General features: G+C 47.0%; 1 protein-coding gene across 7 annotated transcripts in view; it reads right to left on the bottom strand.

Annotated features, from left to right (window-relative positions):
* Positions 1-26,539, bottom strand: part of CARMIL1 (capping protein regulator and myosin 1 linker 1) — a 260,068-nt gene extending 233,529 nt beyond the window's left edge. For all 7 annotated transcript variants that reach the window (XM_084794019.1, XM_084794020.1, XM_084794022.1 and 4 more), the window contains exons 1-2: positions 26,089-26,539; positions 23,800-23,897 (exon numbers count right to left, since the gene is read on the bottom strand). In XM_084794019.1, coding sequence (XP_084650145.1) covers positions 23,800-23,897; positions 26,089-26,128 — 138 coding nt within the window. In that variant the 5' untranslated portion in view covers positions 26,129-26,539. The remainder of the gene's footprint in view (positions 1-23,799; positions 23,898-26,088) is intronic.
* Between the last annotated feature and the right edge of the window lie 506 nt (positions 26,540-27,045).

The raw sequence follows: 27,045 nt of genomic DNA, 5'->3' as shown, positions 1-27,045 counted from the left end.
GTACAACAGCTCTAAAACAGAAATAGGGTGGTGGGTGTTCACGCCTGCGAATGTGCTCCTACCCACTGAGTTGTAGCTTACATAGCAGGGGGGTCAACCTTAATAAAGCAGTTTTTAAAGGAAAAATGGACGTCGTGCAAAGAAATTAATTCTGACATTGCTATGCATGCCTGTAGCCAAGTGTGCCTCACCGCTCCTGTATGCGCACATAATATGTGGTCCCAGGAATTTCAGGCCACTCTCAGCTGCTACATAGCAAGTTCAAGGCCAGCCTCAGCTACATGAGATCTGTAATCCAAGTACTGGGGAGATATAGAAAAGAGGGTTCCCAGGGCTTGCTGGACAGCCTGGCCTAGCTGAAAAGCATTTTCAGAAGGTGAGCCCTTGGTTCCAGCAAACAAACAAACAAAAAACATTTTTTGTTCAGAGAGCCACACATTAAAACACCATGAAAGTGGGAAAAAGATGCAGAGAGGGCAAGAGGAGAGATGGGAATAGGGATGGAACAAAGTATAATCTGTTATACACACGGATGAAACTGACAAAGGACAGAACATGAAGAAAGTAGGTGGCTATTTACTTAGGAGTGATACTCAAAACAGACCTCTTTCCTCTCTCCGATGTGCACAAGCATCCACTTATAGACATGCAGAGGGATGAGGGCACGCACACAGTGATAACAACAATAATGTGGACCGGGGTGCTGACCCTCCCCCTACAAACTCCTGCAGAAGGAAAGGCCCTTTGCTTTCATTAGCTGACATCAATACCATAACCTTCATCCCATCTCTTTTTGCATGCGTATATGTGCTATGAGTGTGTATGTTACTGTGTGGTTGGGGGGGGTGACATGTGTTTATGAAGATGCAATCGTGTGTGTGTGTGTGTGTGTGTGTGTGTGTGTGTGTGTGTGCATGCATGTGGAAGCTAAAGTTGATATTGGTCTTCCTAATAATCCATCTCCACCCTTTTTCATTAAGACAGGGTCTCCTGCTTGAATCCAGAATGCACCAGCTCAGCTCCTTAGGCTAGCCAGCTCTCCATGGAGATCCCCCAGTCTTCACGTCCCAAGCACTGCGATTAACGAGGCCACTGCCCCAACTGGCATTAGTGTGGGTACTGGAGATTCAAACTCTGGTCCTCAAGTCTTCACAGGAAGTGTTTTACCCACTCAGCCATCTTCCTTGTCCTGGATTTTATTTTTTTTTCTTTAAGAGACAACAGTATTGGCTTTTCTGCCTTCTCTGTCTTGGAGGGAAAGCTGTGCAATACTGTCCCGCAGAACTTGGCTTGGCCCTCAGCTAATGAAAACTCCCCAGGCCCATCAAGAGCAATGGGGAGAGCACTGGCCTCACACCAACTGCAAATTTAAGCTTAATTCCTACAAAAACAGTTACAGCTCAGCTATGACCAACAGTTAACCACCCAGAGAGAAAAGAAGTAAGAACTCGTGTCTCCTTGGGGAAATGGAAGAACCCATAAGCGATCACTGATTCTGCTCCTTAAAGCATATATTTTAGAGCAATGCGAAATGAGGAGTTTACCACAGTGTTGGCCAGAGCATAACCAGTGACCACTCACTTAATGACCTGTCATTGTGTGTTTGAAAGCCAACGTCCACAGCTGCTTGTGAGGTACGCTTTTGGGAAATAGGTAGACATACACACACACAAACACACACACACACATACACACACACACACATACACACACACACACACACATACACACAATTTCATTCTGCGAAACAGGTACTGTGTAGACCAGGCCAGCCTTTAATTTACAGTCTCCTGGTCTCCACCACCAAGTGTCGAGATGCAGGCCTCTGTTACCATTCCTGGCTAATGAGTGCACAGCATTCTGACTCAAGTAGTGAAAAGACTCAATATCCAATAGAAACAAACCCAGCAAGTACTATAATCCCTCCTTCACTCACCTCTCATCTCTCAAAAAAAAAAAAGTTTAAATTAAAATTTTAAGCCAGGTACAATAGCACATGCCTGCAATCCAAATACTCAGGAAGCAGAGGCAGGAGGCTTGCTACAAGTTCCATGCCAAGACTTCACAGTAAGATTTTGGCTGGGGGGGGGGGGGGGAAAGAGGCTAGAGACAGCTCAGTGGTTAGGCCGCTTGTTGCTCTTGCAGAGGACCCAGGTTCAACTCCCGGCATCCACATGGGGCTCACAACCATCTCTAGCTCCAGTTCCAAGGAATCCAGTGCCTTCTTCTGAGCTCCTGAGGCACCAAGCACGAACACGGTACACAAACATACATGCAGGTAAAACATTCACACATAAAATAAAATGAACATATCTAATTTTTTAAAAAGTTAAAGATACAAAGAAAAAAAAACCAAGAAAGACAGTACATAAGCAAACTGAAAAATGAGGACAACGTGGCACAGAGCTATCTAGCGGAATCCTCTGCCCACACTAGTCAGAGTGTGTGCGGAAGCTGGCCCCTGCTGTCCAAATACTTTTCCCTGTTGACTGTCTTCTTAATATTTATTTTTAAAAGCAGAAATATTTCCCCTTCTGTAGCCAAAACAAATTAAGAAGTGACATCAGATCGTAAATGCGGCAAAGGCGAAACCAATGCGGTGTAAGCAGACCTGCTTTCATGGTTTAGAGTTATGCTGTGTATCACTAACCAATATCTCAAATGCTATGGAAGACACACACGAAAAAAGTGAGAGAGGAGTGCAAACCAGGTGAAAGAAAGTAGGGGCGCTCACGGGTACCCAAACACTGACATGCAAGGAACAAACAGAAAGTTCTATGATTAAGAAAACATTTTTTTAAAAAAAGCCACATAACCAAAGGACACTCTGTTCTTGTCTCTAGATGAAAATTCCAAGTGGCTGATAAATACGAGGGCCTTTCTCACAAACATGGTTACCGTTGCACAGCTCTAAAATCGCGCGGGGACAGGACACAGCCTACTGGATTCTCTAGCAGGACCCCTAGTGTTCCTGAACAATACAGCAACTCCTCAGCAGAGGAGAAAGGAGCAGAGCCCTGACCAGGGAAACTGAGGCAGCTGCCTGCACTGTCCACAGTGCCAACAGGCCGAAGAGCCTGTGTCTACCAAAGGATGAATGAAGATGAACCAAAACCATGTAGAGCCGCAAGTTGGTGCAGAGGTAAAAGTGTTTGTCAAGCCAGCCTCAGATCTCAGCAGGTGGAAGAAGCAACTCCTGAGAGATGCACTCTGACCTCCACGTGCGCAGTGACATGTGCACATCATACATGCACATACCTTCCCACACATATCATTTACACACACAGACACGGCAATAAAATAAAAACCAGAGGGAAAACATATGTACACAAACAGAATGAATTTCTGACACATGCTGGGACCAGCCTTGAAAACACACTACAAGCATGTGTGGAGGCACTCGGAGGCCACCACAAATTCTAACTCAGACTGGACTACATAAGCAAGACCATCTCTCAATTAGCAAATTACAAAGAAAATGAAAGATAAAAGAAAGTACTATGCTAGATAAAAAATATGCCAGACACTAAAGGACAAATACATGATTCCACTTGTATAAAGTGTCATCAAGGGACTGAGAGCAGAATGGCAGTCCCAGGGGCCAGGACCAGGCATGAGAGTGTTGCTGAGCGGGCTCAGCGTAAGCGATGAAATCACCCTGGACACTGAATACACCCATTGCCCTGAACTATATACTCAGCATAGTACTAAGCCTTGGGGTATTTTACATATGGATTTTTTTAGACAAAATTTCACTACATAGCCTAGACTAGCCTAGAACTTGCAGTCTTCCAACTTTAGCCTCCCCAGTGTATAGAACATGTATTACCACGCCTCACTTAAAATGTAAAATGTTTAATGATAATATTCTGTATTTTAAAAAAAGTTGCTTGACCAGACATGATGGCACATACCTCTAATCACAGCATTAAGAAAGCTGAGACAGAATTACCAATTAGAGCCAAGCCTGCACTACAGAAACATAGCTTTTAAAAACATAGATATATACATAGACACATGCATACGTGTGTGTGTGTGTGTGTGTGTGTGTGTGTGTGTGTGTGTGCAATGAATATGTCTGCAGTGAAGAAGGCAAACATGGACCATCCTACTGTCCAGTTATACACCAGCTACATATTCACAAAGATGCCCTCTCTCTCTCTCTCTGTCTCTCTCTCTGTCTCTCTCTCTCTCTGTCTCTCTCTCTCTCTCTCTCTCACACACACACACACACACACACACACACACACACACACACTTGAGGGAATTGACAGGGGTCAGCTACCAAAACAACTGGAGTACAAAAGATAATCAACATTCCATAGCCAGTCAAAATGCAGACCTGTAGAACCCAGTCCTAACGGGCACATCTATAAGGCAGCTCCCCACTAACGCTCAGGAAACACTGGGGGGGGGGGGGAGGGCAGAAGGATTCTAAGAGCCAAATTGGGAGACTGGTGTAAGACTGTCTCCTAGCAATGTCAGAAGCTACACTCAAAGTCTCACCTACAGGACTACTACACAGAAACTAACCGAGGACGATAACAGACCTGCTAACGTGGACAGTGGGAAGCCCACACGGCCGGAACCCTAAAAGTTAGAGACGTGGTCTTCCCCAGGGAAGAGCACACCAATCGTCATCCGATACCAAATGGCCCGCCCTGAAAACATACACACATACAAGCAACATTACTCAGACTGAGCAGGTTGTATTTATGTAACTAAGAATGTGTGTGTGCATGTGTGAGTGTGTGTGTGTGCACGTGCCTAACACTACTAGCACACACATGTGTTGATAAATGTATATATGTAACAACAATTAATTTGTAAAAGGTCATAAATCTGAAAGAGAGCAGGGATATGGGATATAAAGGGTTCGCAGGGAGGAAAAGGAAGGGGGGAAATTATGTAATTATTTATAATCTCAAACAATAAAAGAAATAGTAACTTTTAATTTTTTTGAAGAAATTTTCAACAACCTCCACAAGATACAACTCACAACTGCCAAGCATGGATGGATGGGCCACCATGCTTAACACCACATTCAGCAGAGGCAGGTGGCTCTCTCTGAATCCGAGGCCAGTCTGATCTGTCTAGCAAGTTCCAGGGCTACACAGAGAGAGAGACTCTGTCTTTAAAAACAAAACACCAAAGGTCAGTCAGTATGTACCAACTTCTTCACCAGCTTGCTATTATTGTTATCTGCTCAGTGAAATTCACAGCAATTAATATGGTAAAATTTAGAATATAAATATTATATTCTACCCTTTGAAAATACGAACTAATGAAGACTGTGTTTGCAATCCTGTGGCGATTCATCTTTACTGACAACCTGCCTGGGTTTTTGAGTCACCTAGGAGACACACTTCTGGGTGGGTCTGAGTGGACATGTCCAGAGAGGATAACTGAAGAAGGAGGCCCACCCCGAGTATAGAGGGCAGCATGCCAGCAGCTACAGGCAATGAAGAAAGCCAGCCAGGTGCCAGCTTTCACCTTTCTGTTTGCTGACTACAGATTACTGGGGTGGGTGCCTCACAGGCCTGGGCCAGGCTTTCCCAACTGTGACTGACTGTATCTTCTCAAGCTGGGGGCCAAAATAAGTCTTTCCCTTCCTAAGTTGGTCATTTCCGTGTAGCAATGAAAAGAAATAACTAACATAGTTACTAAATTAGCTTTTCCACCTGTTTTCCCGAAGTCCTAAAGGTTCTATTTCCTCTTAACTTCCAAACATCCCTGGAAGGAGTCTTTTCTACACAACACTGCTGACTGAAATTGCAGGCCTGAAAAGACATTTTCACAACCATTAATATTAAACCCTCCTGAGGCCCACTCCCAAACTCTTGAAACCACAACATCTTTTAAAAGTCTGCATGACCTCCCTTGTAGAGAGACACACAACAGCCACAGCTTGCTACCACCCAAAGAGCAGGAAGTGGGTTCCTCACATGTCACGTTCAGAAAGGTAAAAGCGAAGGCTGGGAATACGGCCAGTGTTGCGGCGCTTTGTCTATATGAAGCCCTGAATTCCACCCACAACACAACACGAGCCAGCTGGGGCAGCCCACTCCAATAGTCCCAGCCCTCAAAAAGAGCCAAGGCCATTCTCAGCTACTTAGTGAGTTTGAGGCCAGCTGGCTTGGACTACGGGAGGGAGACCCTGGCCTTTTAAAACTGAGAAAAAAACGCAAAAAAGCAAACCCTGCTTAATGTGCCCAAGATGTTTTCTCTCATCTCAACCAGAACGCAAAGCAGCACGCCCAGCAGAGAGCCAAGAGCTGACTTCCTCATTCCATTCAATGTCAAATGATGCTGGCTCAGCCATGAGCACCTCGGAACCAAAGGATCTGCCCGTGAGGACAGTGCTGTCCTTAGGATCACAAAGGGAAGCCGTAAGGATTATTTTAATATCTTTGCCATTTTTGTTTATATGCCTGTGTGTGTGCACCTGTGAGTTTATGTGTACTGGTCCATAGTGGTTAGAGAAAATTCGATCAGATGCCCCAGAACTGGAACGGCAGGTGCTTGTGAGCCACTGGATGTGGATCCAGGTCCTCTGCCAAAGCAAAAGTGCTCTTAACATCTGAGCCATCTTTCCAGGCCTAATTTTAAGTTTCTCATGGTAAATTGTGACACTCACCACGTGGCTTGACACATCCTACAGCACGTGGAACTGTAAAACTGAAATAAACCCTTTCCTCCCCAAGTTAATGTTGGTTGTGGTGTTGTAACACAGCATGTCATCTCTCACAAAAGAGAAAGAGACTACCCTGCCAGAGGTGACAGTCCATCTGATAGTCCTGTCTTGCTGGTACGTGTGTGTGTGTGTGTGTGTGTGTGTGTTCTGCAAAAGATGGGATCAAGCCTTCCCAAGCAGGAAATAAATTGCTCTCTCCAATGACAGAGCAGAAGAGGAAACAGGAGGAGCACCTTACTACTGGGCTATGACTCACCGTCCTAAGGCCACAGCAGGGACACAGTGCCACCCACGTGGAGGGCCGGGAGGGGTTGTGCTTTTTCCTTCAGCATCAGGTAACCTCCAGGGTTAGGAACTTAGCGCGGCTGAGATCAACTCAGACGGTCCCGTCCACAAGCCCCTAATGGCTTTTCGATTATATTGAACCAAGTAAGAGTCCAGTTCAAAGGCTTCCAGGGCAAGTGTGCAGCTGCCCATCCTCCCTCCTTCGCTGTTATCAATCCTGCATCTTGCTTTATGAAGCTAATTAAAGTTGGGCTTGATCAGATGCAGTCGTTGAGTAGAGACTCTCCAAGGCCCTGCCAAACCAGTTTGGACTGGATATTCACAGTCTTGGTCTCAGTCATTTACTGGGCAAACAAGCTTTGCACGTCATGAAAAGACCATCATTAGGACCAAAGCATTTGATAAAGAAATACAATTAACTGTCCTGGAGCCTCACCTGCTGTCACACCTGTCATTGAAGCATTTGGGGAACCAAGGGATCAGGAGCTCAAGGTCATTTGGGGTAACACAGACAATTTAAAGGCAGTCTGGGCTGTCTCAAAATCTCAAAAGAGGAAAAATGAAAAGGTCCTGGGGTCCTGAGTAGCTTCAACCTCAGAAATACTCTTTGAGACTATAAATTCTGTTCCACTAGTAGCTGGAACCTGGTTTTTGTTTGTTTGTTTGTTTGTTTGTTTGTTTACTTGGTTGGTTGGTTGGTTTGCCTTTTTGGTTTTGGTTTTTGTGGTGGTGGTGTTGTTGTTGTTGTTTTAAGCTGGCATTCAGAACAAGCACTAAACAAGCCCAAACTGTTTCCTGGTGGAACGTGGCCAACTCATTCGTACCTGAACAGCCAGGCAGAACACCCTGCATGCCCACTCACTCTCTTTGACCGATTTATGTGGAAGAACCCAAAGACTTTGCCGCCTACAGAGGCTTTTGGGCTTGTGTCCTTTCTCTAGCTTTAAATGGAAGGAGAAAGAGAAGAAATGACAGACCAGGAGATGGGAGGTACCAGTCAACAAGAGAACCTATGTCAGCCATTCAGATTAGGAAGATAGCCTTTTAGGCTTCCGGCATTTTATAAGATGGACTACAGGCTGAAATCAATATCGCACTCCCTGTATATCAAATGCTGGTCTGTTCACCTATTTGCTGCTGTTCTGGTTTTAAGGCACAAACTTTAGCATTTCCCTCAGGAGATGGTTCCTATGGATGTATCTTGCCAGGAACAATAAGAAAGAATCCAACTGGAGGGTTCAGGAGTGACAGTCTTGACCAGCATGCACAGGTCCCCCACACATAAGAAACACCAAAGCATTGGACCTCAAAAACAGGTACAGTCAGTGGGGCTCTTTGCTCTCATCTGTGCAAGTAAAGTGGGGCCTTGGGCTTCCTGAAAGATGCCCTAGGTGATGTCCTCTGGTAAACCATTAACACACTGAAGTGAACACCTTTCATCTCCATCCTTAGGCCTCATCTATGAGTGAGTACCCTACCTTTGAGTTACATCTAACCCCAGGCCCTAGACAGTGTTCTCAGGTAAAGAGAGGCAGTAGCTACCCACCAGTTCTGAGCATCTGTGGTCAGAGGAAGTGGATTGCCATGACACAGGCGGCAACGACCACTGACCTTCTTTCTACCTTCTTTGCTTATTTGTTTGTTTGTTTATTTTTGTTTGTGTTACAAAAGGTTTCCCTGAGCCCAGAATGGGAAGGTTTGGAACTCACTATGTTGCTAAAGATGATTTTGAGTTTCTGATCCTCCTGCTTCCTCCTTTGAAATGCTGGGATCGATGCATGTGCATCAGTGAATTCAGTGGACCACTTGTGTAGTCTAAAGTCTCTTCCAGTAAGAAAGAGCAATGGCATCCTGGTGTCACCTCATATCACTGCGGTCGCCCATAGGATATCAAAGAAGTCAACAGAAGAGAAAGTGAGAGGCTGGGAGCCATGTCAGCAACTTTATTCAGTTGGGCCTGGAGGAGACTGGGGATACTATTAATGGGCACACTCACTGAAGGTCTTCAGCCAGAATTCAAATGGAGCATCACTCTTTTCAGAGCAGCCATGCAGCGACATCATCTGATCTCAGCCTCTTAGGCACCTAGTGGGTTTGTGTACCCAAGAGCTTCGATGCCCAGTGTCTTGGGTTCTCTTGCCAGTTTTGTTGCAAATACCCAGCTGGAAGATGGGAAGGGTTCCAATCTGATGCGTATGGCTCAGAGTGGCATGAAGCACTGGCTGGCGCTGGCCCACACACACTTGTCCTCTGGACAAATACACCCTGTCCTAGCCAAACCAGAAAAGCCAGGATGTGGAGAGAGATTCATGTTCAAGTCTAAAAAAAAAACAAAAAACAAAAAAGCCAACCTTCCTAGCAATGTGTGGTGGCTCACCTCTGTAGTCCCAGCATAAAGGAGACTAGGAGACGGAAGGTAGAGAGGATGATGTTACTTCCCATCAGCCTGTGAGACTCTATTTCTAAACAAGAAAATAGCAAACTCTAAAGGCAGAAGTGGAGATTTCAGGACAAGATAGTGGGCTAGAAGCTGCCTTTGTGTGAGCTATGGAAGGAAGGGCAGAATTAGAATAAGACAAAAATACTCCCGGGGGGGGGGGGGGGGGGCGGCGGCGTTGAGAACGAGCAAAGGACCCAGGCAAAGGTTAATGTTGAGAAGCACTAGACACAGCCCTGGCCTCCAGCACCCAGCAGGGCCCAGACGGAGAGGCCGCTTCCAAAGGTCTGTGTTCTCCTCACCAAAGGGTGCTGGGGATTGAGCCTTCATGAGTGGGCTGCTCAATGAGAGCCCCATACAAAGCCCCAAAAAAGCCAGAGTATCCAAAGCAACACACAAGTGCGCGTACACGCACACCCACCCCCCCCACACACACATGCACGCACACACATGCACACCACATACACACAAACATGCACACACACACATACACACACTATACATGCACATACACTGCACACACACAGGCACACACACCACACACACACAGGTACACATACCACATACACACACACACAGAAGGGTGATAGACATCCTAGGCACCTACTACTCGACAGGCCTACTCAAGCTGCTTTCCTAAACAGGTTTCCTAATCAGGTGCGTAGCCGGCTGTGACTGCCAAACTTATCCACAGGTCTCTTAATTGGAGCTGGCCTCCATAGCAAAGCCAGCAACGTCTCAAACTTTAGTAGGCATCCCAATTACCCAAAAAGCTTGTTAAAGTAGGCCACCAGCTGGGCATGTTGGCACATGCCAATCCCCTGAGTGCTGAGGAGGCTGAGGCAGGAGGATCATGAGTTTAAGGCCAGTCTCAGCTGTACAACTAGTTTCAGGCAAGCTAGGGCTATGTGCTAAGTCACTGGCAGAGGGGGTGCTGAAAGAAAACCAGAAATGAGAAAACAGTGAGGGTCCAGACACCCGCGGGTTAAGAATTGAGCATGTCAGGAACCCTCCTGGCACAGCCTCAACACAAAACTAGAAGAGCAAATAGCCCAAAAGGATGCTGCCTCCCCTATGAAACAGTCCTTTACACTGCTAATGACAGCCATTACTTACTTGTGTGTGCGATGCACATAAAAACCATAGTATTTGTGTAGAGGTCAGAGAACAACTTTTGGAAGTCATAGGACAAATGTCATCAGGGTTAGTAGCAGATACCTTAACCTGCTCAACCATTTCGCTGCCTCACTCCTACACTCAAAATGATTTCAGGCCAGGCGTGATATATATGCCTTGAATCCCAGCACTTAGTGGCAAGCAGGCACAGACAGATCTCTAAGTTCAAACCCAGCCTAGTCTACACATCTAGTTCCAAGCCTGGCAGGGCTAAAGTAAGGCCCTGCTTGAAAAAACAAACAAAACCCAATGGTAATCTTAATCTGTAGAGCAATCTTAACTGAAATCTGAGAGGGAGGAAGCCTCAGACAGCTGATGCCGGACAAGCAAACCCTTCAAAGTAGGCGGCTGCCAGTGACTGAATATTTAACAAGGTCACTAAGTAACTTGAAAGGGAAGGAAGGGTTTGTGCCCGTTTCCTAACACCTCCCTTGTAGGGTAGAAGGGAGATGAGAAATGGCAGACGGTGTGCACAACACTGTCTTCAGAATCACACTTGAACATTTTGTTAAAAAAAAAAAAAGATTCCTCAGTCAGGCATGGGGTTACACGCCTGTAATCCCAACATTTGGGAGGCAAATCAAGGGAAAAACAAAATAAAACAAAACATCGGAGTTTTGCACACCATAATCCCAACACTCAGGAGATGGAGACGAGGGTCATAGGTCACTCTCAGCTACAAAGCAAATTTGAGACCAGCATGAGGTGTGTGATAAGCTGCCTCAAAACAATAACAAAGATTTTTCAAAAGGCAACATATTTATTTGGGCATAGGGAGATGGCTCAGCAGGTAGAAATGCTTGCTGCCCAAGCATTCAGACCCGAGTTCAAATCCCGGCACCTACATACAGAAAAAGCTAGGCATGGCCGCACCCACCTGTAAACCCCCTTGCAGGGCAGGGCAGAGACAGGAGGATAGCCAGGGCCAGCTACCTGCCAGCCCAGCACCAAGCTCAGTGAGAGACCTTAAACGAAGGGAGTAAGGTAGGGCGTCATGCAGTACATCCGACCTCCACCTCTGCAACTGCACACACAGGTGTGCACACTTGGACACATGTGTCCACAGACACCTCACCCACTTAAAAATAAAACATTTTTCCCTTTTGAGAGGAGCGGGGCAAAAAATCACCCAGACCATTTCCAGGGCCAGCAGATCCTACAGTTTAAAATAGCCCTGTGCAGATTGAGTGGCAGCAACCATCTTGCAGACAGCCAGGAGGGATGCAGCAATGAAAGTCACGGTCTGAAATATTTATATATACAATACACCTGAGTCATCTGCGGTGGTGACTACACACATTCTCACTATGGAAGCATTCTGCCTGATTTAGAACAAAAGTACCTAAGTCATCCAGTGGCCTACTATATGCTAGACACAGTAAGATACTTTATATGCGATGTGTCTTTTAATTTTCCAAAAGGAGAGAAAAGTGGGTTCTATGGTTACACTCACTTTACAGATGGAAAGTAGGTTGAAGGGCTTAGAACAATAGTTTCTTAACATGGGGGTCACGACCCCTTCACAGGGGATCACCTAAGACTGCCAGAAAACACAGATATTTAAGATTCGTAACAGTAACAAAATAACGATTATAAAGTGGCAACAAAAATAATTGTATGGTTGGTGGTCGCAACTTGAGCAACTGTATCAAAGGTGCATCATTAGGTTGAGAAACACTGCCTTAGAGCATCACTTGTCTGGGTTAAATGGGAGCAAATTCATCCTAAACTGACCAATCCAAATACACAGAGGAAGCCATTGGAGGAATGGGTGGATGCCAGCCACACTACCACTGAGCCACACTGCCAGCCAGCCCCTTAGCAGTTGATTCTAGACAGTTGCTCTACCTCTGGGGCATCCCAGCCCCCACCTGCCAGTCTTAGAAGGAAAGCCACTACCACACAGTGCCACACGCAGTGGTGACCTTGAAGGGTAGCCAGACTGGACCATGACAGCTTCAGTGAGGAAAAGCAACAGTTTGTGATCACGAGGCCATTTAGCCAAAATGCAAAGTGACAGGGAGAAAGTCCAAAGGGGAGGGAAGGTATGTGAGACTGGACCTCGGGATTTCAGAGACTGTTGCTATGCCGGTGAAGTACAGGGAGAAGACAGTGTTGCCATCCATCTTTATTATACTGAAGACTTTGATCTAACCCTGAATGTATGAGTGCTCAGCACTTACTAAGTTTACTTTACCTGATGAAGGCGCCGTGTACCTTATCGCACAGGGTCCACTCACTATCATTTATTGGAGCATTCAGAGACCCAAGGCAAGAACGTTCCGCAACGAGAGCAAAGGTCTGAGTCATATAAAACAGCCTCACTCCTCTCCAGCGTCCAGCCTAAGGAACACACACACACACACACGCACGCACGCACGCACGCACGCACGCACGCACGCACGCACGCACGCACACGCTCCATCTCTGATAATTTATGGAAGAATCTTACTAAATCCAATGAAGTTTGCCCCCAGGAGCTAGCATCCAAGGAGCAGAGAGATCAATTCTGCTAAGTATCTAAAACAAAACACAACAACAACAACAACAAAACCCTAAAAATTGGTGAGGCAGACGTTTCCTCTATTGAGATTTTCTGCGTAATAATCAGGTAGAAAAGTGCCCTTTAAATGCCTACCCCCAGAGCAGTTCTCTTCCAGAAACTTCTCCAAGAAAAATGAGGCTGTGTGCATTTACAAGGCCAGATATCGGAGACGACAATATTTAACTATAGCAACATGGTTACAATATAATACACACCCCTGCAGAGACCAACATAAGGCTACACAGAAATTCAAACTGATTCAGACAAAAGTTACTGCCACAAAGCTGAGTCAAGGTGAATTTTAGAAGACCACAAAACAGTACTGAGATTCCTTTTTCTTTTCTTTTCTTTTCTTTTCTTTCTTTTTTTTTTTAAATACATCATAGGTTACCTAGACCTTGTGGTACATGTCTGCAATGCCACCACTGGTGAGGCTGAGACAGGAGGATTGCAATTTCAAGAAGAGCCTATGGTACATAGTGAGTTCCAGGGCAGCTCAGGCTATAGAGCTAAGTCTCCTTTCTCAAAAGTTAACCAATTTTTAAAAAATTTAACCAGAATCTAAGGTTTAGTTTGGTAGTGGAGTGCTTGTCTGAATGCCTTCCATAGAAAAGAGACTGTTGGGGGGGCTGGAGAGATGGCTCAGAGGTTAAGAGGACTGGCTATTCTTCCAAAGGTCCTGAGTTCAATTCCCAGCAACCACATGGTGGCTCACAACCATCTATAATGTGATTTAATGCCCTCTTCTGTCATGCAGGCAGAGCGTTGTATACATAATAAATAAATAAATCTTTTTAAAAAAGAAGAAGAAAAGAAAGAAAAGAGACTGTTGACTAACTCATGTCTGCCTCTACACAAATCCAAAGGGTTTACTAATTTTTCAAAAATGTGATTTCCTGGAGGAGGGACTGATTTCAGTGTGTGTGTGTGTGTGTGTGTGTGTGTGTGTGTGTGTGTGTGTGCGCTATCCATCTAGTTTTCTTGAGATAAAATCTTCTGTCCTGGAACTCACCAAACAGGTTATGCTAGCTGGCCAGTAAGCCCTGGGGATTCCCAGCTTCCTGCCCAGTGCTGAGATCAGGAAAGCATGCTTTTTGTCTACTGTCCTCCTCATGCTCCGAGCCAAGCTCGTCCCTGACTGAGCTATCTCCCCAGTTTGTTTTTTTGGTGGATATTTGTTTGTTTGTTTGTTGTTTTGTTGTTGGTGGTGGTTGGTTGGTTTTGTTTTGGAGGTTTGTTGTTGTTCTTTTGGTTTTGGTTTGAGGGGGTTTGCTTTGTTTTGCAGGTTTGGTTTGTGTGACTCACTTTGCAGCCCTGGCTGACCTGAAACTGTTATGTAGACTAGCCTTGAGCTCAGAGATGCGCCTGCCTCTACCTCCTGAGTATGAGGTTAAAGGCCACGTACCTGCCCCAGGCTGTTTTTTGCGACAGGGTCTGTAGCCTACACTGCACTCCATTCTGCTGCTATAGTCCAAAGTCCAAATTTGTTGGGTTATAGGCATAAGCCCCATGTAAATTCTCAAATTTTACTGACAGGCAAAAGCATTCTAGAAAGAGGGCCTTTGAGTTAAGTCTGAGGTACACAGGAGATTGTCTCCAAGTAGTAGTAGTAGTAGTAGTAATAATCATCATCATCATCATCATCATCATCATCATCATCATCATCATCTGGGGGCGAGAAGCATAGCAACATAGCTCAATTTGTAGCAGGCTTACAGGTGGATTGTACGAAGTCCTGTCTTCTCTCTTCAAGCACCATTTAAACGCAGGGTAGTGGTATTTTACTGTAACCCCAGCACTGAGGAGGGGGAGGCAAGAGGATCTTCAGGTACATAGTGAGCTCCAGGTTAGCCTGTACTACAAAACAGCTCTGTCTCAAAAACTTATATAAACGGTCAGGCTTGGTTCCTACCTGTAATCTCTACATTCCAAAGGCTGGGGCAGGAAGATTGAGGCCAGTATGGATTACATCGAGTTCCAAACCAGCCTTGGTTACAGAAAAAGACCCTCACAAAAAAAAGAAAAAAAGAAGAAAAAAAAAAGAACAAGACATTGTTTTAGTTTCCAATTTACTTGAACAATAGATGTGAACAGTGGTTCTAAGAAATGGAAAGGAGGTAAACTCTCAGGATGTCTTTTTGTTTCCCCTGTAACTATTCAATAAACTTGAAAAAGGGAGTTCTCCCATTCACTCCATATTTGGGTGAGCTTTCCTGGCCCCTCGCTTAATACAATGCCCCTTTCATATCCCTCAGCTCCTGGCTCCTCACTTGCCCTCCTCCTGGCTACATTATGCCAGTTTCCCAGGGAGGCCAAATCCCAGAAGCTGGAAAAACAGTATCTATGTAACAGTGAAAAGATACACCAAGCTGGCGATGTGTCCAGCAGCTTCCTTGCCCAAGGTCATTTGACTCTTGCAGGCGATGCTAACTACAGCAGAAACTGGGCCACTTGCAGACCTGGGTAGAATGCGAATGCAGCTCAGGTACCAGTTCACCCACGGGCAGAACTGCATCCTGGGAAAGAGTGACTGCCCCCGCCCCCGCCCCTGCCCAGACAGGAAAGGCGGCCACCAGGTGGGCACCAGCCACAGTGTTGGGTTCAAGGAAAATTCTGAAACACTCAAACACGGCTTCTTTTATTTTGAATTTCCCAGAACTTGTGCCAGGATCCTTGGCAGCAAGTACATGCCTCCGACACCCACCCAGGAGGATCAGTTCAATGTGGCTGCTGTTTTTCTAAAGCTCGGCTTTCTAGAGCTGTGTGACTTCACCCAGGCGCTTTGAAAATCACCTGCGTGCTGAATTAGAAACCACCCTGAAAAGCTGAGACTCCCGGAGGTACACAAAGGGAGCCGTTCAAATTACAGGATGACTGTCCCACAGCCTTGCAGAGGGTCTAACTAAACCCAAGGCCAAGAGCCATGGCAATCCCAGAAGTTTCCTTCAAAAGCTGTCTCCAGATGTTTAGATGCAAATTTCATTCTTACAACTACTTGAACAGCAGGTCTCAAATGCCAATACCCACAGTCAAATCAACAATGTGTTCAACACTCACCTTGGTGCTTTTGCCTGCATCCTGCTTACCCAGAGAGAGCCCAGAAAGCAAAGGATGGCTAACTTGTAAAGGCAGCTGGAGTCTCTCTCTCCAGATCAAACAACCAGCCTTCCTGGGCTCAGAGTATGACCCAGTAGTAGAACATTTACCCATCATGCTTTGGGGGTAGGTAGAGAGAGCACTTTACTGTTCAGAGGCTGGCTATAAACTTGCAAAACATACTCATAAAACACTACTTCTTTGTGAGTCCTGTGGAAACGTATGTGGTGGGTTGTTTTTAAAGTGTGGCGACCTGACATCACTGCACAGTAGGGTTGCTAGAGGGGACAGCCGTGGCAGAGTGAGTGTCACACAGGTTCTGCTGTACAAGCTAGGAGCTGGGGATGGGAGGGCTAGAGAGCAGGGACAGGGAGAGTGTAGACAGGCTGGCCACAAAAGCCACATGGCCAGGTGCAGAAGATCAGCAACTTCCATACCAGCGCGTATCACAGACGCTAACAATACCCAGCGCATTAAGCCAGCAAACACTTACAAAATTTATCATAGATGCTCCACTTTTGAGGGGGCAAAGTTATATAAACAGGTAGGAGTTTGTATTTTGAGTCAATCATAGCACTGCCACCTAAATACTTGAGGGAAACCTGTCATCCAAAATAACCCTCTCAAGCCCAGCCATACTGCTGCGCCTGTGTAGTCCTAGCACTCAAAAGTGAGAGTCAGTCTCTTCCCCGTTAGTACAGTGGTGAGTATCCCTGCCTGTCGCACAGGAGACCGGGGTTCGATTCCCGGACGGGGAGAGTACTATCCATTTGCTGGGCGTGGTGGCGCACGCCTTTATTCCCAGCACTCGGGAGGCAGAGGCAGGTAGATCACTGTGAGTTCAAGGCCAGCCTGGTCTACAAAGGGAGTCCAGGACAGCCAAGGCTACACAGAGAAACCCTGTCTCGAAAAACCAAAAAAAAAAAAAAAGGAAGTCAGTCTGGTCTACAGCAAGACCCAACCCAGCCAGAGCTACACCATGGGACCATGTCTCAAAAAAAAAAAAAAGAAAGAAAGAAAGAAAGAAAGACTTTCATATCTTTCAATGTTTTCAAAGTTAGACTAGAGGCAGGAAGATGATCAAGACTGAGGCAAAACCTTGTCACCCACACACCCAAAAGAAATACAATTTAAGTGAATAAAAATATAACTTAGACTTACCCTAAGAAAACCTAATTAAGATAGTAAAAAAAGCCATGGTGTTAAGGTTCACAAGAATAGTCCTAGCACTCAGGTGCTGAGGCATGGGTTCCTACGCCTGCGGGCTGCCTGGTGTGTATCCAGAGGTTCCATCCCACAAAGCGTAAGAGGATGGAGGGAAGGAAGAGAAAGACAGAAGAAAAAGATGCTAAGAAGATATACAATTGCTAAGCCAACTAAAATACATTCAAAGATTTCAGGTTAACTTGTCAAAACAAAAGAACAATTTCTAAGAGTTCAAGACAGACCTAGTAGTGCATATATGCACAGAATCTCCGTACCGAGAAGGAACCAGAGGGATCCAGGCCCAAGGTCATTCTGGAAAACATAGCAAGTTCAAGACTAGCCTGAACTAGATGAGACTCTATGTCCAAAAAAAAAAAAAAAAAGGGGGGGGGGAGGAACGGAGAATAAAGGAAAAGGAGAGGAAAGAAAGAAGGGGGAGGAGGGCCTTGTTCCTAACGCCCTCTCCTCCCGCAACATATGTAAAAGATCATCGGCTAAGAAGACCCTGTAACCTGAGTTCCAAAATCAAACAGGAAACAGTCAAGCTGACACCACCGGCTGGCTGCGATGAAGCCGCCATCCTAGAGGGAGGTGTGGTCCACGCCTTCACTAGAGAAACATCATCAGGAGTGACAGGCAAGACCTGAGCAGGGCCTGTTCCCCTTCAGAGTGGTCTGGAGTTTTTATTTATCCGATCTTGGTTTGTCTGTTCCTTTTCATTTCAGTCATCAGTCTATTAGGAAAAAGAAAAGATCCAGACCATTCCAACTGCTGGCCAAGACCCAGAGAACCCGGATGGTCCCCATGTGGCAGGTAGGGTGACGTAATGGCATGGCCTCTCTGGGAAAGCTCGCCCACTTCTAAGAGAACATGGAGTTCCTGTGCAAAGGAGCATCTGTGATCTTCAGTCTTTATCACAAGAATTATAGGCAAGTGTTGGCACAAAAACTGAAGATAGATGGCTGCATCCTTTTCATTCCTCATAGCCCAAAACTGGAAATAGCCAGGAGTCCGTTCATATGAACAAATAAGCTCACACTACCATTGGACAGTCCCCAAATAAACTGTGGAACACATGCCACCATGGAACTGTCCCCAGCAAAAAAGGGTGCAGCTGATACCAAAACTTGATGTAAGCTGCATTAAGAAAAGCCAACCCAGGATGGCTCATACTGCATGATTAGTCCTGCAAAGTTTTCTTGGGGCCTTCTTCCATCACAAGACCGGGCTTAAGCTCTATTCAACACGCCTGCATCAGCCTAAGCGCTAGGATTACAGACCTTGAGTATAACATACTCAGAAGATGGAAGCAGGAGAGGCCACAAGTTCAAAGCCAGCCCCTCCACTATACCAGAAGTTTGAAGGTAGCTCGGGCTACCATGAAGGATACCTATGGGAGGATATTTGTAGTTCGCACAGTCAGTCAAATAAATATCAGGATTTTAGTGGTGGTTATTACGTCATTTCACAAGGCAGGGGAAGCTGGGCACAGAAGGTGAGGGGACCACTGCGTGGTTTGTTTTTAACTATATACATGCAGAATTATCTAGAAGAGAAAAATGTAATTCATTTAGCAAATGAGTGAACGAGAGCCGAAGACACACAGGGTCACTTGCTAAAAACATCTCCTAAAGACAGAAGAGGAATCCCAGCAATAGAAGAGCTGCTCTCCATCGCGCCCGCAGAGCCCAAGCTCCCACCATGGCTGAAGGACTGCCCTCTAGGAGAGCACGCAGTGAAAGCTCAACTATTCTAGCCTTTAAACTTTCAGAGCTGTCCCTGTCCCACCCCAGTTCCCCAATTTGTAACACTGGGTTCTCTGACCAAGTCTGGAACCCTAGTCTATTTCAGTCTTCAAAACACACAGAATACTAATGTCTCTGGGGCTAAAGAGCGCTGGCTGCTCTTCTAAAGGACCCAGGCTCAGTTCCCAGCATCCCGGGGATCTGATGTCCTTTTCTAACCACTTCAAGCACCAGCCACGCACGTGGTTCACATACACATATGCAGGCAAAATATTCAAACATGTTAAAAGATAGCAATACGGGTATGACTGTCACACGAACTCTGGTGCCTCATATTTGACCATGTTCCCTGGAGGGGGAGACCTGGTGGCACTCAGAGGAAGGATAGCAGGCTACCAAGAAGAGACTTGATACCCTATGAGCATATACAGGGGGAGGAAGTCCCCCTCAGGAACAGTCATAGGGGAGGGGAATAAGGGGAAAATGGGAGGGAGGGAAGAATGGGAGGATACAAGGGATGGGATAACCATTGAGATGTAACAAGAATAAATTGATAAAAAAATTTTTTAAAAAGATAGCAATACTAAAAATGATTTTAAAATAAAAATTTAAAAAGCAGTATATTAATGTCCCTGAAAATCCAAAGTCGAGACCCATTTATTGCTAACACCCAGATTGCCAAATTTTTAAGAGTACAGAATTGTTTTCTCCCTAAGACACCACAGTCTATTGCTTTCTGGCCAGCTAATAAAGTGTCACCAAGTATGAATAAACTCTCTTGGCCTTACAAGTTAATCTCTGGCCCTCAGTAGAAGCACCAGGTACCTGGGCTTAAGATTTACATGTTCTGGTCCTGAGTTAGTGGAGCATCACGACACAGTATGAGGTGTTCACAGTATGCCTGTCATGATGCTAAGCAGTATTTAAACACATGCACGGAATCTGTAAAGCGCATGAACAGCTACTGTTACAATACCCACTTCATTCAAGAAAGCAATCAACTAACAATTGTTCTAAAGTGGCTAAGCCTTTACTTCCTGCTGCCCTAGAGAACAAAGTGAGGCTCATCAAGAACAAGTGGTTGAAAAAAAACAAAACAAAACAAAAAGCGTGGTAAAAGGAGACCTGTCTGACCAGTAACTGACTTTCCTGATAAGGGAGCTGCAATTTGCCACCTGACAGAGCGGTTTCTCTATGCTCACTATGGCTTCCAGGCACTTGACGTCCCCTCCATCCAGACTGCTCTCCACTCTTCCCCAGGCTGACTCCTCTCGTCTGGTTGACCACCTCTGTACACTCGCCCCGTCCCCATTCATTGCTACAGAGCACATGTCAAAGCCACAGTCTGGTCATGGTTAGCGTAGTTAGGACAGGTGTTTCCTCCTCTACCAGACTGACAGCCGAGATCCCACAGAGAGACGACACACAACTTGTCAGGCCAATTACCTGGCACTCAGCTGGATCAACCAAAGCAAAGGCAGTCATTCTGATTCTTCTAAACCCTCAATCTCTCCTGCCAGTGAAGTTAGCAGCCAAAGCGAACAAAGCAAAAGCAAACAAGCAAAGATATTTTTCTGTTATTTGGAACAAAAGCAAAGAAACCCTCTGTGTACAGAAAGTCTGGTTCAGATACCTGCTCTATCATTAACTCACCAGATGACCCAAATCCCTTCAGTCTCTCCAAATCTCAATCTTCTCAAAAGGAAAGGGAAGGGAAGGGAAGAAAAAGAAAAGAAAAGAAAAGAAAAGAAAAGAAAAGAAAAGAGAAAAAGAAGTACACGAGCCTGGGGGGCTCAGTGGGTAAGAGTACTTGCTTTGCTCCCATGAAGGCCTAAGTTCAAATCCCCAACATTCATGTAAAAAAGCCAGGCATGATCCTGGGAGCCAGCTGGCCTACAAGCCTAGCAGAAACAGAGCTTCATGCTCAGTGTGAGACCCTGTCATAGAGAGCAATAGCGGAAGACACCCAAAGTCTTCCTTGCAGCTTCCTCCGGGAGGTGCCCGCACTCCCATGCATGCACAGCACACCCTCAAGGAACTACACATGGAGAATTTAAACTCATCCATAACCTGCTGCGGGAGACGGGTGATTAGCTCAATTTCTCTATAAGGAAACCTCCAAAAACCAAAATGCAAGCTTACTTCTCCGATCTTCTTGCTCGAACTTAAAACCCTGTCAAATAAATCCAGTCCTCTAAATAAATGACAGCCAAAAGTTTAGGCTAAGCGTCTGGATTCCAGATTTGGGGAGATAAATGATTAAGTTCAAACCCATCTGTAAGTCGATTACGAGTCTCATGAACTCCAGAGGGTGAGCGGAAACCTCTCACCACTTCTCTTCACCCTTTCTGCAGCGCTGGGGATTGCTCACGGGGCCTGCACATGCAAGGCGAGCACCAGGCCACTGACCTGCACACGGCCTCTGTCGCCGTCGTCATCACAGATATATTTAAATGACAACAATTTTATTATGGTGGGGACAGTTTCTGGACTTTGAGATTTTTATCAATAAACTGAAAGCCACGGCACGGCTTAGCTAGTATAGTGAAGAAAGAACATAAACACCAAATGATACCAAATGCCATTTTGGAGCAAACAGGACTGGATGTTTATGTTATATACTACAGAAATAAAGCTTCATGTGGGAACTGGGAGTAAAACATCTGTCTGGCATGTGCAAGGCCCTGTGGTCAAAAGTACACACCAGGCTTTCTATAGCTCAATGGCAGATGGCTTCACGTCCTACCACAGGAAGGAATGGAGAGGGAAGGAATCAAAAACTAACGTCACTTCGAACATATAAAAGAACACACCATAGAAACATTTTTTTTCTCTCTGCACTACTACTTCCGAAGAGTAACATGAAAGAAAACACAATTTAAGGGATCCGACTATTTAAAGCTAAGTAAAACAGAGCAGCCGCATCAATCACTTCTGCTATTAATAACCGGAACCATGCGTCTACAGGAGCACATCCAGAAGAGCAGGGCAAAGGTCACCGAGCTTCCCCACCCTGATGCCGCTGCCGTGTGACATGGGTAACAGAGAACTGGAAGCCGTCGATCAGCAGCACGGTCCTCACATCCACACGCGACAATCACACATCCCGAGTCAGTGATCTCATAAGATTCCTAAGACAGGCATTACCACAAAACCACTATACTCTTGCAGCCAATTCTACTGAAGAAATGGAATATTAGAAATACTCTCTTTCAATGCCATCTGCTGCAGATTTGTTCTAAGATGCTTGAGGGAGGGGGTTGGGGGGGGGAAATCTGTAGATAAATTAGCAATATTGGCAAAACAGTCAAAGTCATTAGAGCTAAATGACAAACTCGCAGGACTCAATATAGCACTCTGCTCTAATTTTGCATGTTTGTAAATTCCCATGGAAAATAGTCTGCCACGCTGGGTATGACAGTTGCATGCCTATGAGCCAAGTACACAAAAGCCTGAGGCACGGGGATTGCTGCAAGTTAGAAGCCAGCCAGGCTACAGCACTGAGACTTTCACTCACAAACAATCAACCTCTCCACCTGCACTGGCTATATCAGGGGTAGGAGGTATTTTTTTTCCTTACTTTTTAAAAGATTTATTTTATTTTCTGTATATGAGTATTGTGCCCACACATGCGCATGTGCACCATGTACACGCCTGGTGCCTTCAGAAGCCAGAAGAGGGCATCAGATCCCCCTGGAACTGGAGTTACAGATGGCTGTGAGCTACCATTTGGGTCCCCAGGCTCTCAGCAGGAGCAACAAGTGCTCTGACCCACCTAGCCCTCTCTCCGGGACCTCTTTTCTTTTCTTTTCTCTTCTTTTTCTTTCTTTCTTTTTTTTTTTTCTTTCTTTCTTTCTTTATTTATTTATTTATTTTTGAGATGATGCTTCACATAGTGGTCCAGGCTGGCCTAGAGCTCACCACGTAGCACAGGATGGCCACAAACTCGAGACAACCCTCCTGTCTCAGCTTCCTAAGCGCTGGGATTATAGGTTTGAGCCGCACCATGCAACTTCTCGCCTGCACTTAAAATTAAACTGTTACACCCAACAGAGAAAAGTGGTAAAGTACCACAAATCACTTTGCACCTCTTGGTACTAGTCAGCTGACGGTGGCCCCTAAAGACTTGTGACAAGAGGGTCCAAATCCTCAGCTCCCAGTCGCTCCCTCTGACAAACCGCAGGGACTGGAAGCCAAGTCCAAGGGCAGCACAAAGACGCTTCACCTGGGAACCAGTGACGCTTCCTAGACCGCCAGCTCTCCGGGGAAGGGCAACAGGTGCAACTGCTCACACTCTCAAGTCATTAGCCCTCAGAAGACTTAATACATGTCACACTTGAGAACATTTTCTTAAACCAACAAGACCAAAAAAAAAAAAAGTCCTTAAATTCTCCAGAAGACTGTGTAAACAAAGCCATGCGGGCAGCAGAGGTGAAAAGTCTCGACTTTCAACAAGGAAAGAAGTGTCCAGTGAATCTAAGGAATCGGTCCTCAGACCTCTGAAGAAAAGATGAGCGGCACCAGAAGGAAGGCGGCATGAAAGGCAGTGGTCCAGGATTAGGGAGAAGACACTTGAGCTCATAAGCATCCCCACAAAAGTCACCCAGTCACTCACCAGCACTTTGTTCTCCACTCTGTCTCCCTTCACTTCCAGCTTCACTTTCTTCTTCACTGAGATTTTGATCTTTCTGCCGATAACATCCTTTATGCTTTCTGAAAGAAAGGGAAGAGTTTCCATTATATGTTATATTCTTCTTTTGCAAGAAAAAGGGGGGCATCAACGCAGAGCAGGCGTTTGGAGGAGTTGAGTCTAGCTGGTTTTATTGTTGGCTCTTTCTTTTCTATTGGCGTGATTAACAAGCCTGGTGGTTGTCAGCCATCAAGAGGTTTTTGTATTGAGATGGAGTCTGGGAACCAAATTCAAGTCCTCTCGACTGCTAGGCCATCTCTCCAGTTCTGAATAGCAAAGCCTTGGCAACAGTGGGCTGTGGTGTAGCTCAGCAGTAGAGCACTTGGCTATGATGACCAAGGCCCTGAGATCAAGCCCCATTCCCACTCCACCGGGCTTGATGGTCCCCGCCTGTAGTCCCAACTCCTTGGCGGGATGAGGCAGATGAATCACTTCAGTCTCCTAATCCAAAACAAGCCTGTGTGGTAAAAATAAGAAGACCCTGTCTCAAATGTTATTTTTCTATTTGTTTATATATTTATATTTTTGATAAAAATTCCACTATTTGTTTTTTATTGGGATGAACCTGGAGGCTTCTGAGAGATGTAAAGGCCTAGAAAACAATGCATCATGCAAATCACAGTACGGTGGTGGATACACCAAATGGTTTAGCCAAAAAAAAAAGGGGGGGGGGGTCCGGCCAGGCACTGTCCTTCCAAAATCACCAGTACACAATACTGAATAAACACAAAAATTCCTTTCAAAAGAGGGCTCAAATTCTCCTTTTAAGCACACTGAAGTACGGAGAACCACGGATAGACATCAGTGCCTTTTCACTTCACAGTCCACACTTTATCTTGAATCTAAGTCACCTGATCTTCAGGTCCCAGGACAATGCTACACAACTTTCTAAAAATCGAGCACCCTTGGAGGCATCTTTGGAGCCTCCAGAGTCCATTTCCTGTTCAGGCAGGGTGTTGGAAACACCCAGAACCGGATGGGCCACTCGCTGATGTCTCAAGAGAGACTCCTGGGATTGAGGAGAGGGCCTGAAACAAAATAGGAGTGTACAAGAATACTTGACTCAATTTTTTTGTTGTGGTGGTGGTGGCGTTTTTTCAGCCGAACAAAAGCAGAGTTACACATAAAACCAGCAACAGCTTCTTTCCCCCAAGTTTCACCTGCAGAGTGAGTAGTCTTGCGAGGGGACACCAAGTCCTCTCAAGTAACAAAAGCCGCAAAGCTCGACAGAGGGGCAAATTCCAGACCGAGTGAACGGGCAGGGAGAACTTTCCCTCCTGGTCCGCACCCAGGCAACATCTGGGCGCCCAGTGTGCCCAGTAGAGTACCTGGAGGAATACAGGTCACTAGGACTCAAAGCACGACCATGCAGTCATGTTCACCTTAGTGCAAGCCAACGTACTCCACACAAGCACTCATAGCCTACTTCCCTTCTGCCATTCATCCTTTCCAGATAAAGCTAAGCCTCAAGACTTAAATTCCAGGCAATGCTCTCTCCACCCTCCGCTCCAAAAGAGGGCAACCACCACCACCACCAAGGCCTCTTAGTAACCGGTCACCCGGCAAAGGGTACCACACCGTGTTCCCTAAGAGACTGGGGTTGGTCGGTAGGTTAATCATTAGTAAAATGAGACTTTTATCATTAACCCTCCATTTCCTGGACGGAGCAAGCGTCAGCCGAGTAACCCTCTCTTTCCAGCTCAATCCCCCAAAGCCACGCCTTGCCGGGTCAGGTCCTGACGCTGGGCGGGTGCCTCCATCTCTGAGGCCGTCAGTGAAAAGGGGCAGCCGCAGACGGGAATTTCCTGGAGGGTGCCTGGCACCAGCCCGAGTGGACCTACAATGCTGTCGCCAGGCATCCTCCTGCTAGGCTTTCCCGGACTTTCCAGAGTTTAGGACCGCGGGGTTGGCCGCTGGAAGGGACACCCCACCAGCTCCATCTTCCACCAACCTGACCCACCAGGTAGGGCAGGGCAGAGAGGTCCGCACAGAGCTCTCGAGGGCTCTGGATTCTTCCCCCAAGCCTTCCTCTCTCTACACCCAGGTCTTGAGGCCAGTAGGCCAGCAAACTTCTGGAAGCCCCTCGGTGACCCTGCCCCACGCCACTCGCGCACGAGGGCGCAGAGACTCTGCGGGAGGACAGAGGTGGAAAGGGAGGCTGAGAGGAGGTGTGCGCAGAGGAAGATGGCCAGTCGGCCACCACGCCAGGCTTACCTATTAACTCCCGAGGGACATCGGAGGTCTCGTCGGTCATGGTTGCCCACTGGGCGCGCGGAGAACCCGGGTCCCACTCTGACTCTCGGTCCCGCGCCCTTCACCAGATCCTTTAATGTTTCCTCGAGGAAACCAGAGCTTGCAAGGAAGGAAAAGAGTGGGCCAGAGCAGTGGGGCGTTGATCCAAGGTTGCCGCGCGCCCGCAGTACCAAAAAAAAAAAAAAAAGAGTTGCAAATCCGAGCTGGCTGTACGGCCGCCGCTACATCCCGCCCGCTCAGCTCGCAGCTCCGAGGACCGAACGCGAGGAGGCTGCAGCTCCGGCTCCTCCCGGGCAAGCGCTGCACAGCCCGGCCTCTGCGCCGCACCTTGGGCGTAGGTGAAGCGGAAGGCGAGGGCAGGGCCGCCGGGCTGGTCTCGGCCTCCTGCGGGCTGGGCTGGGCAGGGGCGGGCCGGCCCTGCTCTCCTCCTTCCCCTTCTCCCGCTCCTCCTCCTCTCCTTCACCCTCTCCTGCTCCTCCTCCTGGTCCCCCTGCGTCTCCTCCCCGCCTCGCGAGAGCGGCCTCTGCACGGGTCCCCGGCCGGCCTCCGGGCCTGGGCGCACGGTGCCCGGCGCGGGGCACAGCCCGGGGACCGACGCGGCGCTGGGCTGCGGTGGCTGCTGCCTTGACTGCTGCGGCGGCGCGGGGCTCGGCGCCCCTCCTCGCAGCCTCGCTCTGGTGCAGCAGGCGCTTGCGTGTGGAGAGGGGTCGACGGAGCGGTACAGAGAGCCCGAGAGCCATCTGCTGGCTGCCAGCGAGGAGGGCCCGGGCTGCGCCGGTGCCTGTCCCCAAATCCGGGCCAGCCAATGGACCCGAAGGCCCCGGAGCTGCAGAACCCTGAGGATGCTGCAGAGCCCTCTGCGTGGAAGCTGGTGCTTTCTGGGATCCTTTCGTGCACTTCTGGATCTCAGGCCGCCCT

This window comes from Acomys minous (genome assembly GCF_964271855.1).
Source record: "Acomys minous genome assembly, chromosome: 9".
Classification (NCBI taxonomy): domain Eukaryota; kingdom Metazoa; phylum Chordata; class Mammalia; order Rodentia; family Muridae; genus Acomys; species Acomys minous.
Note: the sequence above shows the minus strand (reverse complement) of the source record. Positions and strands in the feature narration are given on the sequence as shown.